At 51.1% G+C, this 14497-nt stretch overlaps 2 protein-coding genes across 2 annotated transcripts in view; one reads left to right on the top strand and one right to left on the bottom strand.

The window, feature by feature from the left end:
- Positions 1–6: 6 nt before the first annotated feature.
- On the top strand, positions 7–1772 carry MEA1 (male-enhanced antigen 1). The gene is made up of 2 exons (XM_034763976.1): positions 7–788; positions 1008–1772. The coding sequence occupies exons 1-2, from the start codon at positions 683–685 to the stop codon at positions 1169–1171; spliced, it is 270 nt and encodes an 89-aa protein (XP_034619867.1). The 5' UTR covers positions 7–682; the 3' UTR covers positions 1172–1772.
- The window catches only part of PPP2R5D (protein phosphatase 2 regulatory subunit B'delta), a 41547-nt gene continuing 28709 nt past the window's right edge, over positions 1660–14497 (bottom strand). Inside the window, exons 13-15 of the mRNA XM_034763974.1 lie at positions 7012–7084; positions 6288–6404; positions 1660–4937 (exon numbers count right to left, since the gene is read on the bottom strand). Coding sequence (XP_034619865.1) covers positions 4800–4937; positions 6288–6404; positions 7012–7084 — 328 coding nt within the window. The 3' untranslated portion in view covers positions 1660–4799. The remainder of the gene's footprint in view (positions 4938–6287; positions 6405–7011; positions 7085–14497) is intronic.

Here is a 14497-nt window from a genome sequence, read left to right as displayed (position 1 = left end):
TGAGAGTGGTACGTGGGAGACTGCCTGTGTGTGCAGAGTGGCAGACCCTGCCTGTAAACTCCAGAAAGGACAGAACTTGATTTAATAAACATCTTACCAGAAAATAAGCCACGTAACTAAAGGTGCAACATTAGAGCTTAGTGGGGTGGGCTGACTGCCTCAGAGCATTGGTAATGAGCTGTAGAGCCTTCACCTGGAGGTGTCGTTTGACTCCTGAGCAGTTCAGCAAGTGTGAAAAGTGGATGTTTATTGTATAGATAAGATGGGAGGCGGGTTACAGACACAGTTATGCTTTGCACTAGTTTGCAGGCTCTTCAGGGCCAGGCCTGTCTCTTGCTATGGTTGTACAGCTCCTTGCACAATGGGGCCCTGAGCCTTGTTGGGTTCTTTAGTGACCGCTCTTTCAGCAGGGCCCAGAACTGCATTACTCACTCTAAACCTGTCAGCACGGATTGTGGCACACTGAGGGAGGGAGGAGGGGACGTTAAATCAAGACAGACCAAAAATCCTGACTTAGTCTTTTAATATATCTTATGATTTTGGAGATCTGACTTGCGATTCTTTGGGTTGGCAGTCCTGGGGAGCATAGCGAGGGTCTGTACAGGAGGATGGATGCAGAGGGAGACCATGTTTCTGCCCTAGGCTTTGCTGAAACTTGTGAGGATTTTGTTATGCACCCCAGATGCTGAGGCTGCACCTGCCGGACCCCCCTGTGGATAGCGAGGAGGAGGAGGAGGAGGACGGAGCTGCAGCTCAGAGCAGCCGAAGTTCAATCCCCATGGATCCAGGTAAGAGAATCCCCTTCCCTCTATTCTAGACTGAAGTGGCATTTGTTGGGGATAGAGAAAGAGGCAGCTCTCTCATGCTGGGCGTTGTATCAGCACCAGTACCTTGCTGCTTGGAGGTCGAGCAGAGCTCCCAGAGCCTGGCTGTTTGAAGGCTTTGGGCCAGGGCGCTATCTCTAGCAGCAGCAGCTGGTCTCATGCTCTGACTTTGTTTGGCTCTAGCACACGTGGAGTTGGTGAAAAGGACGATGGCTGGCGTGAAGCTCCCTACCCTGGGGATCCCTGCATGGGCCAGCGAGATCTCGGATGATCAGTGGACGGCTATGGTGCAGCGAACGCTGCAGGCCAGGCAGAGTCTCGGCACCTCTAGGCCGGAATGGAAATGAAGTGCAGAGCCAGGGTCAGGTCCCTATCAAGAGAGCTGAGTACAAAGTGCTACCCTGTGCACTTTAACCTCGGGTTATGTATGGGAGGCAGACCACCACCATCCTTCTCTGGACGGGTCAACGACCTCCCCCGGCGCTGAAGCGCTAAGATGCTCAGTTTGTCTCCCACTGAGGAAATCTGTTTCCTTGTCTCTTCCTGTCCCACTCCCGGCTGTTGGATAGTTTGTCAGTTATTGTGGTGTCCTCATGCTAGCCCAGTAGTAGTTCTCTGCCCCCAAGGAACTGGACTGCCTTCGTAACCTCCCAGGGCAGAGCGTTATTGTCTCTAGCCAGGTCTGTCTGTGAGGAACAACAGATCTGCACTAGGTGCCCGTGGATCACAGTGAGGGAAAGGGTATTTCCCTCCTCACCCATGCATGTGCTGCCCCCAAGTGCTGTAGAGGGCAAACAGCTGTGCTATACCATCTCACACACAGGAGTCTAGGGTGTTGTCTTTTCAAGAGATCCATTTTATTTAGTTCTGTACATACAGGGACATCTGTACAAAATCCAACACTTTCATACTATAATGCTCTACTGAAAATAAAGTACACCATATGTACATATGACCTGTAAGCAGTTTAATACTTGTGTCCAGGGGGTGACTGCATTGTTTAGTTTTGCTTTTCCCTCATGAAGGGAGGGGCTATGTGAGAAGTGGCAGAGGCAGCTCCAACTCTGTGCGAGTGGGGAGGGCACAGGCAGAATACTAGGAAATAAATGTTGTACAAAAGACAACGGCCTGGCAGACAGTTACCAAGGGCCGTGTCCTGGCTGTAATTCTGTCGGACGATAGTTCTGCAGAGGTGCTGCATGCACTCACCCCTTTCTCACACTGCCCCACCTTACACATATAGGACACGGGAATGAATAGGCAGCAAACAAAATTTAAAGTTAAAGTACTGAACACAACCTTCCCTGCCCCCCAAGAAGATTAAGAAGAGGGCTATGTATTCGGCTAAGTCATCCAGCACACAATGCTCCGTTCCTGTGCTGCAGGTACAACCCACCCAGGGAGTGGTGCTGTCCTGGTTAGACATGGAAAGTTTCACTGCTGCTTGCTTCAGGACAGGCACCAGAGCCCACCCCCAGGAAAATCCTAGCCTGAAATGCAGCTACAGCCTCCATCTCTTCTACAGCCAAACCACTTCTCTACAGCGTTCAGGCCATCTACTCCCGCAGCACTCTCCAGTGGGGCAGGACCTGCTCCCTGGAACCTTCTGGAGCAGTTCAGGGGCAGGCTGACAGGCAGCTTGCTAATGTGTGTTACAACCAAGGCCAAGCTGACTTCTTAGTTCTTCCCCTTCCATTCCCTCAGCCCAGTGCCCCTTTCTGCTCCACCAGTGTCATAAACGGCTCAGCCACCCATCCCCACAGACTCTTGCCTACCTTCCTTGCCCCTACTCCACTATAACAGCTGCTATGTAGCCAGTGGAGGTGCTGGGCCAGGTATGTGGTAAGTGTTAGCACCTGGCTCCATGCTAACACTCACACTCAAAGTAAGCAGTAACCTCCCCAATCTGATTCATGGATCCAGAAGAGACTTGAAGTAGCCCCCAGCGTGAAGCAGACAGGAGAGGCTGTTCTGTTCAGGGCTGGGAGAGACGAGAGAAAGATCTCCAAAGGATTAAAGAACCTACTATGTAAATTACCATCCCCTCCACCTCTTCTGGGGGAAGACAAGCACATCTAGCATGAGGGAATTCAAAAGAATGTGAATGAGCCAGGGCGTGGAAGGAATGACTTAGGAAAAAGCTAAATAGGGCAAGGGGGAGAGGAGATACCTGTGAAGGGTTTAAACAAGAGGAATATAACATGAGTTAGGGGTGGGAATTAAAAGTAGGAGCAATGGGGTGAAGTTAAGGAAGGAAAAACAGGCTGAAGGTCAGGAGTGCGAAGTAGGAGGCTAGAGCACTGTCTCCCAAGGGGAACCCTAGCAGACAGACACCCCAGAGCTGGAGCAGGGAATACCCTTAGACAGGCAGAGCAGACATGATACTCTAGGGTTTTCCCATTTGGAAATGCAGTTAGGGCTTTAGTGGGTTGGCCGGTGCTGTCAATCTGTTATGAGTGGGGCCAGTATTTGTTTAAAGGTTCAGCGAACCCACTCACGCCCTTTAAAAACTAGCCTCCCCAGGGCAACAATGGGGAGAGCTGTGATACAAAATCGAGTGCTCAGGAGAGAAACACCAAAACACTGCAGCACCCCGGCCAATAGCAGCCATAGATTACCTGCCAGGGTGAAGATTACCTACCTGGGCTATTGGCAAATACATTCCTAAGGATGAAATAGCATAACTAGTCCCTTCTATGCTACAAGAGAACGAACAGCTGCACAACAGACGCGAGAACTAGCCTCCTACATGGCCAGCGTACGGTGTGCCTTGATCAACACCTGCAGGAGCTACAGATTCCAAAATGCAGAGCAACAGAATGCTTCCAAACTTAAAGTGGCCCAAGACGCGCCTATCACTTTACTGCCAGCGGCTCACAGGAGCGAGGCTACCAGCACAAGCTTCCTGGACCCGACGGCTGGCGTAGCCATGGAGCAGCGGATGCCCCCGTGATATGGTAACGAACCGAGGCTAGCACAACTTGGGGTTGAGTATGCAGACACATGACAGAGCAGGGACACATGGGTCACGTGCCCCTGGAAGAGCATGTTAAATTCGGGCACTTCAGTACTCGAAATACAGTGACAAGTTTGAGGGAACTTAAGACGGGAGCAACAATGGTTGGAGGAAGTGACAATCTTTCCTCATTAGAGTTTGGCCAATAAAAACCATTAGATGGGGGAATCATGCTAACCGAAGAAGGGAGAGGGTAATTATTTGAGGGGGGTACAAAGGAATATGAGTAATAATGTGCTTACATTCAGAGACTGCAGAGCACTTCACCCAGAAAAGGATTAGCCCACCTTATGGTGGGAGTGGGAGAGAACAGACTGGGGAGATTCAGTTAAGTAAAGGAAAAGTTAAGGTAAATATCTGTTCTTGCCAAGCCAGATTATTAACTGGTAGAATCACCTCCCATCGAGGACAGTTACAATGCGACTGGAAAAGGCCCTTGAGAATTCACTGTAGTGAACAAACCTGCCCTGTGGATGGACTTGATTCAACCAACCGAGCCTCTCTCCGCTGTCATGGCTACGGGTCTCTGATGCACAGATGGAGCAGGGGTGGGTGTGGAGGATGGTCCGTGCACAGGGCCTTGGGCTGTGTGCAGAACCATGCGATGAGGAATCCCACCCAGACACTGAGCATTTGGGGGAGGCTTTGGTCCTGCGTCAGTAAGTAGCACGGAATGGAATGACTCCTGCCTGGAATGATGTGAAAATGGACTGGCTGGGCTCCCTTTGCAAACGCACACACAAAACAGCGTTAAAGGAAAAAGCAGGAGGATGTGACAATGCAATGAGATACGAGGTACAATGTAAAACCAAATCTACCCTGAAAGAATGAGAATGGCGTGGACAGGCACAGCTCACCATGTTCATTCCCTAGTTATACATTAGAACCAAGTGCATTTCTGGGTACCCCTGGGGTGGGGGGAATGGGGGCCAGGCCTCCCAGGGCAGCTCCCTAGCCCGTCAGAGCGCCTCTTGGCTTGAGGTGAGGAATTCTTCTGCTCTCTTGTGGGCCTCCAGGGCTTTTATAGTGTAGACGTCCTGAGGAAGCTCAGATTTCCGACGCAGCAAAACCTTCTCCTTCTTGATGTCTTTCAGCATCTAGAGACAAAGCCCACGGTCAGCGCTCAGCTTCAGGAGATGAACTAACCTCCCACCCAGCGAGAGTCCCAGGCCCTTCACTCTCACCCCGATCAACTTTGAGCGTCTCCCCTTTCCCCAGCCCAGAGGGAACAGAGGGGGCTCTTGCTCATGTGAGAAGAGACAACGGTGAGCAGTAACAGCAATGCTCCACCCAGCTGCCTATGATTAAGGAAGCCCTGCTTGCTGGGGAGGGATTCTGCCTACTACCCAGAGCCACATGCGGCTCTACCAAATTCATGGTCCATTCTGGTCTATTTCACAGTCATAGGATATTGAAAATTATAAATTTCATTCATTCATATTTAAATCTGAAATGTCACGGTGTTGTAATTGTAGGGTCCTGACCCAAACAAGAGATGTGGGGGGTCGCACGGTTATTGTACGGGGGGTTCACAGTACTGCTACCCTTACTGCGGCTGCTGGTGGTAGCGCTGCCTTCAGAGCTGGGCAGCTGGAGAGTGGCGGCTGCTGGCCGGAAGCCAGCTATGAATGCAGAGCGGCCGCCAGCAGCAGCGTAGAGATAAGGATGGCCTGGTAAGGTATTGCCACCCTTCTGCGCTGCTGTCTGCAGAGCTGGGCCCTCAGTCAGCAGCTGCCACTCTCCGGCCGCCCCGCTCTGAAGGCAGCAGCGCAGAAGTCAGGATGGCCTGGTATGGAATTGCCACCCTTCCTTCTGCGTTGCTGCTGGCAGGGCGCTGCCTTCAGAGCTGGTGCCAAGCCAACACCTGCTGCTCTCTGGTCGTCCAGCTCTGAAGGCAGCACAGAAGTAAGGTTGGCAATAGTACGACCCCCCTAAAATAATCTTGTGACCCCCTGCAACTCCCTTTTGGGTCAGGACCCCCAATTTGAGAAACACTGGTCTGCCCTGTGAAATCTGCATAGTATCGGGGTAAAAGCCCACAAAACACCAGATTTCATGGTCTGTGATGCGTTTTTCATGGGTGTGAATTTGGTAGGGCCCTAACTATAGATACACTCCTGGGCTCACATGTGACCTCAGCACGACTCAGAGAAGCTGGACGTTCATACGGAGTGCAAGACTATGCAGAAGTAGAACAGCCAATGCTACATGTTTGAGGGGCAATAAATCCTCCTCCTTCAGGGTTTAAGAATCTCTGACTCTCTCACCGCTTCCTACTGTGGAGTTTTTAACATTTCCTCTGAAGCATCTGGTGCTGGCCCCTGGATACTGGACTAGATGGACTCAGCTCTGATCCAGTCTGGCAATATCTCTGTTCAAATGGAGCCACCTATGGTGGAGGGACCTCCTCTGAGGAACTCTGCCCAGGGTGCTGGACCCTGACTCACCTGCACAGCCTCTGTCTCCACCGTTTTCTTCAGTAGCTGAATGTCCTCTGCAGTTGGGGTCTCTGTCTCCATGCAGTAAACCGGAGGCAAGGGTGGGGGAGCGTAATACATGGGGTACTGCAGACAATCCGAACAATCAGGGAGGTTAGTTCAGCACGCAGGCACACTGCACACCAGCACCAGAATCCCTCCTCTACCCCCATGTCTGAGAGGGCCCCCGGGGAATTTCACATGCTCCCAAAGCACCCTCTACACCTCAAGCCAGCACAGAGGGGTTAGACAGTAGTCCTCAGCCAGGGAGACTCCTGCCCTTCGCTGTTCCCACTCTGCCTGCTGAGCAGTGGTGGTGTGCCATTCACCTAGGCTGGCAGAGCAGGAGAATGCCAGCCACTGGCACACGCCCTACTCGATAACCAGGAACACACACAGGCTTTCCAGGGGACAGTTGCTCCTCCGGTATCAGATGGTCAATGCCACTGAAGTAAGAGGCCAGCTGGGAGATTGGAAGTATCTCCACTAGCTTGGCAACGTCCTCAGGTAACTTGTTGCACTTCATGACAACAATAGGGGACTGAGACACAGGCTGCCACTGGGGCTCCATGGCTGGCCAGGACCTTCTGCAAGGAGCCACCCAGTGATGCGTTCTGCTCTTTGCGGACCCAGGCAGTAGGCGTTTGAAACCCCAATGCTCCCCCGTCCATCCCATTCCGAGTGACATCATTACCTGGGGGTTCTGCCGGGCCAGCTCCTCAACCTTGTGCCACATCTCTTCTCGCTCCCTCAGCTTGAACCTCCCCCTGCCGAGAAAGGGAAGAAGTTAAACTCTAGAGAAAAGTGGCAGAGATGGAAATCCGCTGGGGGGCCTGGCGACAGCAGGAGACATGGGGGGAAGGGAGGAGGGGTGTCACTAATTTTGTCCCTTACAAAAAACCTATTTCTGGGTGGGGGTAACACCTGGAAACTGGGAGCACCTGGTGGCTGGAGGAGGATGCATTCCATTCAGTGCACCTGGGAAGATTTTGGGTGGGCACAGAGCGTGTCTGTCTTGGGGGGGGGGATCAGATTGCTAGCTGGAGGGTAAAGCAGCTGGAAGTGGGTTGTCTGAATGATCAGTTCACGTGTTTGAGTTTGGAGGAGGGAAGCATGTGGACCTGTCCCCAGCACTACGTGCTGAGGCTAGTTTGGAGTTACCATTCTCGTTCCCCAGGCAAGGCACAGGAACATTGGAACTGCCCTACCAGAGCCGAGCGAGGGCCCATCTAGCTCAAGGTCCCTCTCCAACACTGGCCAGGACCAGCAGCTTCAGAGGACGGCACAAGAAGCCCTGAGGTGGCCAAATCACAGATTTTTCATACAGTTTAAGCCCAGAAGGGACTATCAGATCATCTAGTCTGATCTCCTGTATAACACAGGCCAGAGAATGTCATCGAGTTACTTCTGCATTGAGCTAAACAACTTGGGTTTGGCAGATCTTCCCGAAAGGCTTCAGTCTGGGTCTGAAGGCATCAAGAGATGGAGAATCCACCAGTGCCCTGGGGAGTTTGTTCCAAGGGCTAATCGCCCTCACTGGTAAAAATCTGCACCTTATTTCTAAATACGTTTTGTCTGGCTTCGGCTTCCATATGCTGGGTCTTGTTCTGCCCGTCCCTGCTAGACTAAAGAGCCCTTTAGTGCCTTGTCGTTTCTCCCCAGGAAGGCAAGTACACACTAATCAAGTCACCTCTGCATCTTCGTTTTGATAGAGCTCGATCTGTTTAGTTTGAGTCCCTCACTCCAGGGCATTTTCTCCAGCCCATGGCTCTTTTCCGCATCTTCTCCAAATTTATAACATTCTTTTGAACATGTGGATGCAGTATTCCAATATCAGGCTCACCAATGCGATATGCAGAGGTAAAAATCACTCCTCCCTGCTCCTACTCACTATTCCCCTATTTATACATCCAAGGACCGCATTAGCCTTTTTGCCACAGCATCATATTAGGAGCTTACGCTCAGTTGATTATCCAGAATGGAAGCCCTGTGTTTTTTTCAGTCCCTGCTTTCAAGGATACAGTCTCCCATTCTGTAGGGACTGCCAGCATTCCTTGTTCCAAGACGCATGACCTTGCATTTACCAAGAGATCCTGATCGCTGGGTGTCACTGAGCCCTTTTCGCAGCGTTATTTACCACTCCATCCTTCTTTGTGTCAGCGGTGATTTCATACTGACTATCACATCACTGTTGAAAATGCAGACTAGTACCTGCCTAGTACCAATCCCTGCGGAACCCCACTACAAACACCCCTGTTCTAGGATGGTTCCCCGTTGAGGGCTAGTTTCTGACACCTGTCAGTTAGCCAGTTCATTCATTCAACGTGGGCTCTTGCTGATATCACACAGTGTGGAACTAAGTCAAATGCTGACAAAAGTCTCGGCAGGTTACATCTGTGCAGGTGCCTTTATTGACCAAATTTGTAATCTCACCAAAGAACGAAATCGGGATTGTTTGCCAAGACCTATTTCCCATAAACCAATGTTGACTGGCATTACAGTCCTACGATACACATGTGCAACACCATTCCACAAGAGAAGTTTCTTCCTATTCCCATCAATCAGAGACTGGTTTTATGCCCTGCAGCGGGACATTTTTTTAATCCCACCTGATGGTACACGAGGCCTCTTACCGACCCTTACACATCTAGGGTACCAAGTGGGGGGGAGGGATAGCTCAGTGGTTTGAGCATTGGCTTGCTAAACCCAGGGTTGAGAGTTCAGTCCTTGAGGGGGCCATTTAGGGATCTGGGACAAAAATCTGTCCGGGGATTGGTCCTGCTTTGAGCAGGGGGTTGGACTAGAGGACCTCCTGAGGTCCCTTCCAACCCTAGGATTCTATGATCTGGGGTAAGTGACTGGTCTCTTGGGACTGGGAGCAATCTGATGGTAGAGTTTTGGTTTAGGTGACCATTATCACTAAGTCTAGTTTGTCTGGGTGGTAAGATAGATGGAGAGTCTACGAGAACTGTCTGTGACTCCATGGTAAGACTGCTAGAGTGATCCAGGAGTTCACCTTTGCTACTGGCTTGGTGAAATCTAATTACAGAACACACCACAAGCGTGGGGGGTCAGCCCGGTTTTCTGACCATCTGCCCTGAGGCTGGCACTCACAGTTGAGAGCCGCTCCAGACAGCGTGGCAGCAATCATGAAGGCGTGTCCACAACTCCACCTAGCTGCCCCCTCAGCTTTCACACAAGGCAGTGTGGACACATGCTCTTGAGCCTGCCATCCCTATAGCTGCACCAGGCCCAAACTGCTGAGGCACAGACAATCAGCTAGTTTGTAGCGTGACCAGATGCACCATCTTATAACTAATAGGCTTGAGCCTCTGATTTTTCTCCAAGGGTCTGACTTTCGGAGCAGCTGAACCCTGTTTAAGTAGTAACTAATCGCTCTTTGGATAGCAAGGTGCATGGCCTCGCTTCTCCCGGAGGGCTAGGGGGCTCTAGAAAAAGACACCAGCAGTGCCAGCAACCCACTCAGTGTATGGCCCTGGGAAATGGGCCTGCCTCTAACTGCCCAGTACGGCTCACAAAGGTGTTGCGTGGCTGCGCAGCTGCAGGAAGTGATCAGTTCTGCAGAGGCAGGTACTGTGGGTGGCCAATAACCATTTAAATGTCTAATCCTTTCTGAATCCTCCTAAGCTCTTGGCCTCAGTGATACCTTGTGGCAGTGAGTTCCATAGGCTAACTATGCCTTGTGTAAAAATATGTTTCTTTTTATCAGTTGCACATTGGTTGGCTTTCAGCCTTATGCAACATCCCCTTGTTCTTGTGCTATGACACAAGGTGAACAGGAACATCCAACATACCTTCCCTAACCCTGTAATTATTGTGTATACCTCCTATGTGCCCTCTTCTTTCTAACCTAAACAGTCCTCATCCTTCTCAATCTCTCCTCTCCTCAGTCTCACTGAATGGGGTAGGGTCCTATGGAAAAAACAGCATGTGATCATGTAATTACAGACAATATTAGAATACATACGCACAAGAGGGACGAATTAATATTGCACAGGCAACCTTTATATTGGCATTTCCTATCTTCTGAGAGCTTGACTTTGCAATGTTAATACGGTAACTCCTCGCTGAACGTTGTAGTTCTGTTCCTGAAAAATGCGACTTTAAGCTAAACGATGTTAAGCATATCCAATTTCCCCATAAGAATTAATGTAAAAGGGGGGGGTTAGATTCCAGGGAAATTTTTTTGACCAGACAAAAAGACTATATATACATAGACACACACACAGTTTTAAACAAACAGTTTAATACTGTACACAGCAATGATGATTGTGAAGCTTGGTTGAGGTGGTGGTGTCAGAGGGTGGGCTATTTCCTAGGGAATGCCTTGCTGCTAAATGATGAACTAGCACTCGGCTGAGCTCTCAAGGGTTAACACACTGTTGTTAATGCAGCCTCACACTCTACAAGGCAGCATGAATGGAGGGAGGGGAGACAGCATGGCAGACAGAGACAGAGACACACACCCTGTGTGAGAGAGAGAGAGAGAGATGCGCATTGCCCCTTTAAGTACACTGACCCCACTCTAAGTACACTGCCATTTTAAATAAATGAGCAAGTTGAGATAGCAGCTCCTGCCAGCAAGCTCCCTCTGTCCTGAGTGCTGTTGTGTATCCCCCCTGCTCTTTGGAAAGGGGGTAAGTGGGGTGCAGGAGCAGGGGGATGGGGACACCCTGACATTAGCCCCCCTCGTTCTTCCCCCTTGCACAGCAACCAGGAGGCTCCGGAGAGCAGCTCCAAGGCAGAGGGCAGGAACAGCACACAGCAGTGGGGGGAGGGACACCTGAACTGCCCAGCAATTGATAGCCTGCTGGGTGGCTACCGCACAGGGAACTTAGGGGTGCTGACAGGGGGCTGCCAGCCCACCTGGTTCCAAGCCCCCACCAGCTAGATCCAATGGGCTGCTCTTCCTGCAAGCAGTGGACAAAGCAGGCGGCTGCCAAATGACGTTATAAGGGAGCACTGAGCAACTTGAAACGAGCCTGTTCCCTAATTGATCAGCAACGTAACAACGTTAACCGGGACGACTAAGTGAGGAATCACCGTAATGTTCTTTGAACACAGGTTTGTGCATGTAACTTGCTAACTGAAAAAAAGCAAGCTGAAAACATAGAAATTCCATCTTGCGACATCTGATTGACCCCCACATGGTCATCAGCCGGGTTGGAAATTTTAGCTCCACCCCACTGACCTCCGCACCTTGAGCTAACGGAATAACTGATCGCATTAGTAGATTATCATCCTCTATGTGGGCCAGCACTAGAGGAGAATGAGAGACACACTTTCCCAGTTGATTTCACAGATATTTGAGAGACTCAGGAATCATGGACTCCATTCCAGGCTCTGGCGGGGAGTATTTCTAGTGGGCACACACTCTTCTGCCTGTTTCCCACAAGCAGGGCCGGCGCTTCCACTAGGCGACCCTAGGCAATCGCCTAGGGCACCAGGATTTGGGGGGCGACATTTTGCTGTCCTCGGTGGAAATTCGGCGGCGGGGGGTCCTTCCGCTCCGGGTCTTCGGCGGAAATTCGGCACCGGGTCCTTCACTCGCTCCGGGACCCGCCGCCGAAGTGCCCCGAAGACGCACAAGGAGCAGAAGGACCCCCGCCGCTGAAAGCTCAGAGGAGGAGCGCTGCCGCCTAGGGTGGGAAAAACCCTGGCACCGCTCCTGCCCACAAGTGTGACCCTTTCTGCCCTGCCCCCTCCAAGCTGCTTGGCCCCAGTCCCGTTTCTTCCCTACCTCAGCTCTTCTTCCCAGTCCCACTCTCCTTGGGAAGAATCACAGGTCTTGAACTAGACAATGCACCGACTGGCTACCACCCAGCAGCAAACCCAAACCAGTAGAGAAGGGGGCTAGCGAAGCTCTAGTTCACAAAGTCCCCTCCACAAAGCTTCTAACTGGGGGAACGTCCAGCCCCACTCATTGGCTAGGAGGCACAGGAAGTTGTCCAAGCAACTAGGTGTCTCCCCCGTCCGTTGCCTTGGCTCTTTGTCCCAATCTCTTTGCCCAGCTAGTGCCAGTTCTCCCCTTGCATCCCGGCTCTGTGTCAGGTCTCTCTCCCCTCCCACTCCCCCATGGGTTCTCAGCCCCCGTCTCCCCCCGGTTCCTCATCCAGTCTCAATCCCCTCAGATACTGGCTCCCAGAATCCCAATGCCAGTCTCTCCCTGGCTCTAAGTACCAGGCTCCTTGCCCAGCCAGCCCCAGTTTCTGCACCCTAACTCCCAGGCCCAGTTTTCCTCTCCCCACCCCTGCCAGGCTCCAGTCCCAGCCTCCCCCTCAGTCTCCTTGTCCCAATCTATTCACCCCACTACTTTGCTGGTCTGGCTCTTGTCCCCTCTACATGGGAGTCAGCCAGCTTCCACCTCCACACTGCTTGGGCCCAGCAGCCAGGGGGTCATTAAGAGCAAAGGAAAGAATCTCCCTGCTCTCAATCCAGTGCTGAACCCAGCACGGCCCATGGCAGCCCAGAGCTGCAATTGCAGGGAGAGTCCTGCTCAGCCCTGGGCTGAAGCATGCCCAGTGTAGATAGAATCTTTGGGGAATTTAGCTGCGAAACTCTCGCACATCTCTAGTCGGCAACTGGGTCAAATCTGGGCAGATTTTCACATGGGATCTCAAGAGGCATATCCCTGCCACAAAGGTCACCTCCTGCCAAATTTCAAATTGCTGCTCCAAAGCAGAGGGGAGCTACAGCTTTTCACAGACAAGGTTGTCAAATTTGTAACATGAGCAAAACAACGTAGTTCCATGCTTCTATACATCGTATGTTCTTAGAAATGGCTGACCAATTTTGGCTGACATTTTCTAAAACCATTCAGTCAGAGCCAGACCCCCTGCATGGAAAATGTCAGACGGAACGGTTGAAGTGTGGGAAAGTCACAAGCTAATGAAAACAAGGTGTTTTAGGGTGTGTCTACACAGCAGCTGGGACTGCCACCCAAGTACCTCCATGAAGGTGGCGGGGCGGGTTTGAACTTGGGCAGCTCGACTGAGCCCCACGCTGCTGTTTTTAGTTCACTAGCTGGAGCAGAGCAAACCAGTCTGCCTATCTGTGCTGGAAAGCACCTCCCAGCTGCACTGCAGACATACCCTTCATGCAAAGCGTTGGTCAACCCTGCCAACATTATACACACATTCCTTCCAAACAGCAACAGCCCTAGTATGGACCCCTGGGAAACCCTTGCTGTCGTCAGCTTTCAACATGACAAAGTTCATTTATCTCAGCAATTCGTTTTCTGTCTCTTATCCACTTTCTGCTCCATGACGGAACTTTACCTCTCACCCCAGGGCTACTTTGTTTCCTTACTAGCCTCTTGTGAGCGACTTGAAACGCAAAATAAATTATGCCATCCTGTTCTTTATCCACTGTTCTTCTGATACCTTCAAAGGGCTCTGCTAGGTCAGTGAGGAACAACTTCCCTTGGCAGACACCATGCAGGCCTGTCTCCAGCCTGTCCTGTTTTACTAGGTATTTTTTATTCTAGTTTCAACCTACTTACCAAGTCCCAAAGTAAGGCTTGCAGGGCTGTAACCACCCTCAGAGATGTTTTAAAAATAGGTACAATATTTGCTACCCTCCAGTCCGTGGTACAGTACCGGACTTTAACAAGCATGTATGTATTAGCAGCTCAGCCACTTCATTCCCAAGTTCCTTCACAGCTCTTGGATGTATCACTAGGGGCTGGGGACCGGAGCCCCTTTACTTGATCAATTTATTCCAGCACTTCCTCTTCTGAAAACTCAACCCCAGACAATTCTTTATAACCTGAGAACAGCAGATACCTCCCCAAACGCCATCATGGCCCCAATTCAGCAAAACCCTTAAGCAGAGACTTAATTTTTAAACATGTGCTTAGGTTCCATTGAAGTCAATGTGAGATGAGAAGGTGCTTAAATGCACTGCCGAATCAGGGCCTTCGTTTCTCTGCATCCTCCTCCTCCTCCTCCACTTCTCCCTTTATTCCCTGGTGGTCCAGCAAACCCACCAGTTCTGCAACAGGCTTCTTGCTTCTGATAGACTGACAGGATTTCTCAGTTGTTTCTAACTTTTTGCTTTTCGGTGTCCACCTCTGCCTTCCTAATTTCCCTCTGACTTTTTTCCTGCTTTTGTTTATACTCCTTCCCCTTGGCTTCCCTACATTCTGAAGGGTCCCTGTT

The sequence above is a fragment of the Trachemys scripta genome, chromosome 3, assembly GCF_013100865.1.
Source record: "Trachemys scripta elegans isolate TJP31775 chromosome 3, CAS_Tse_1.0, whole genome shotgun sequence".
Lineage (NCBI taxonomy): Eukaryota > Metazoa > Chordata > Testudines > Emydidae > Trachemys > Trachemys scripta.
The sequence above is the reverse complement of the archived record's forward strand: the minus strand, read 5'-3'. Positions and strand labels throughout refer to the sequence as shown.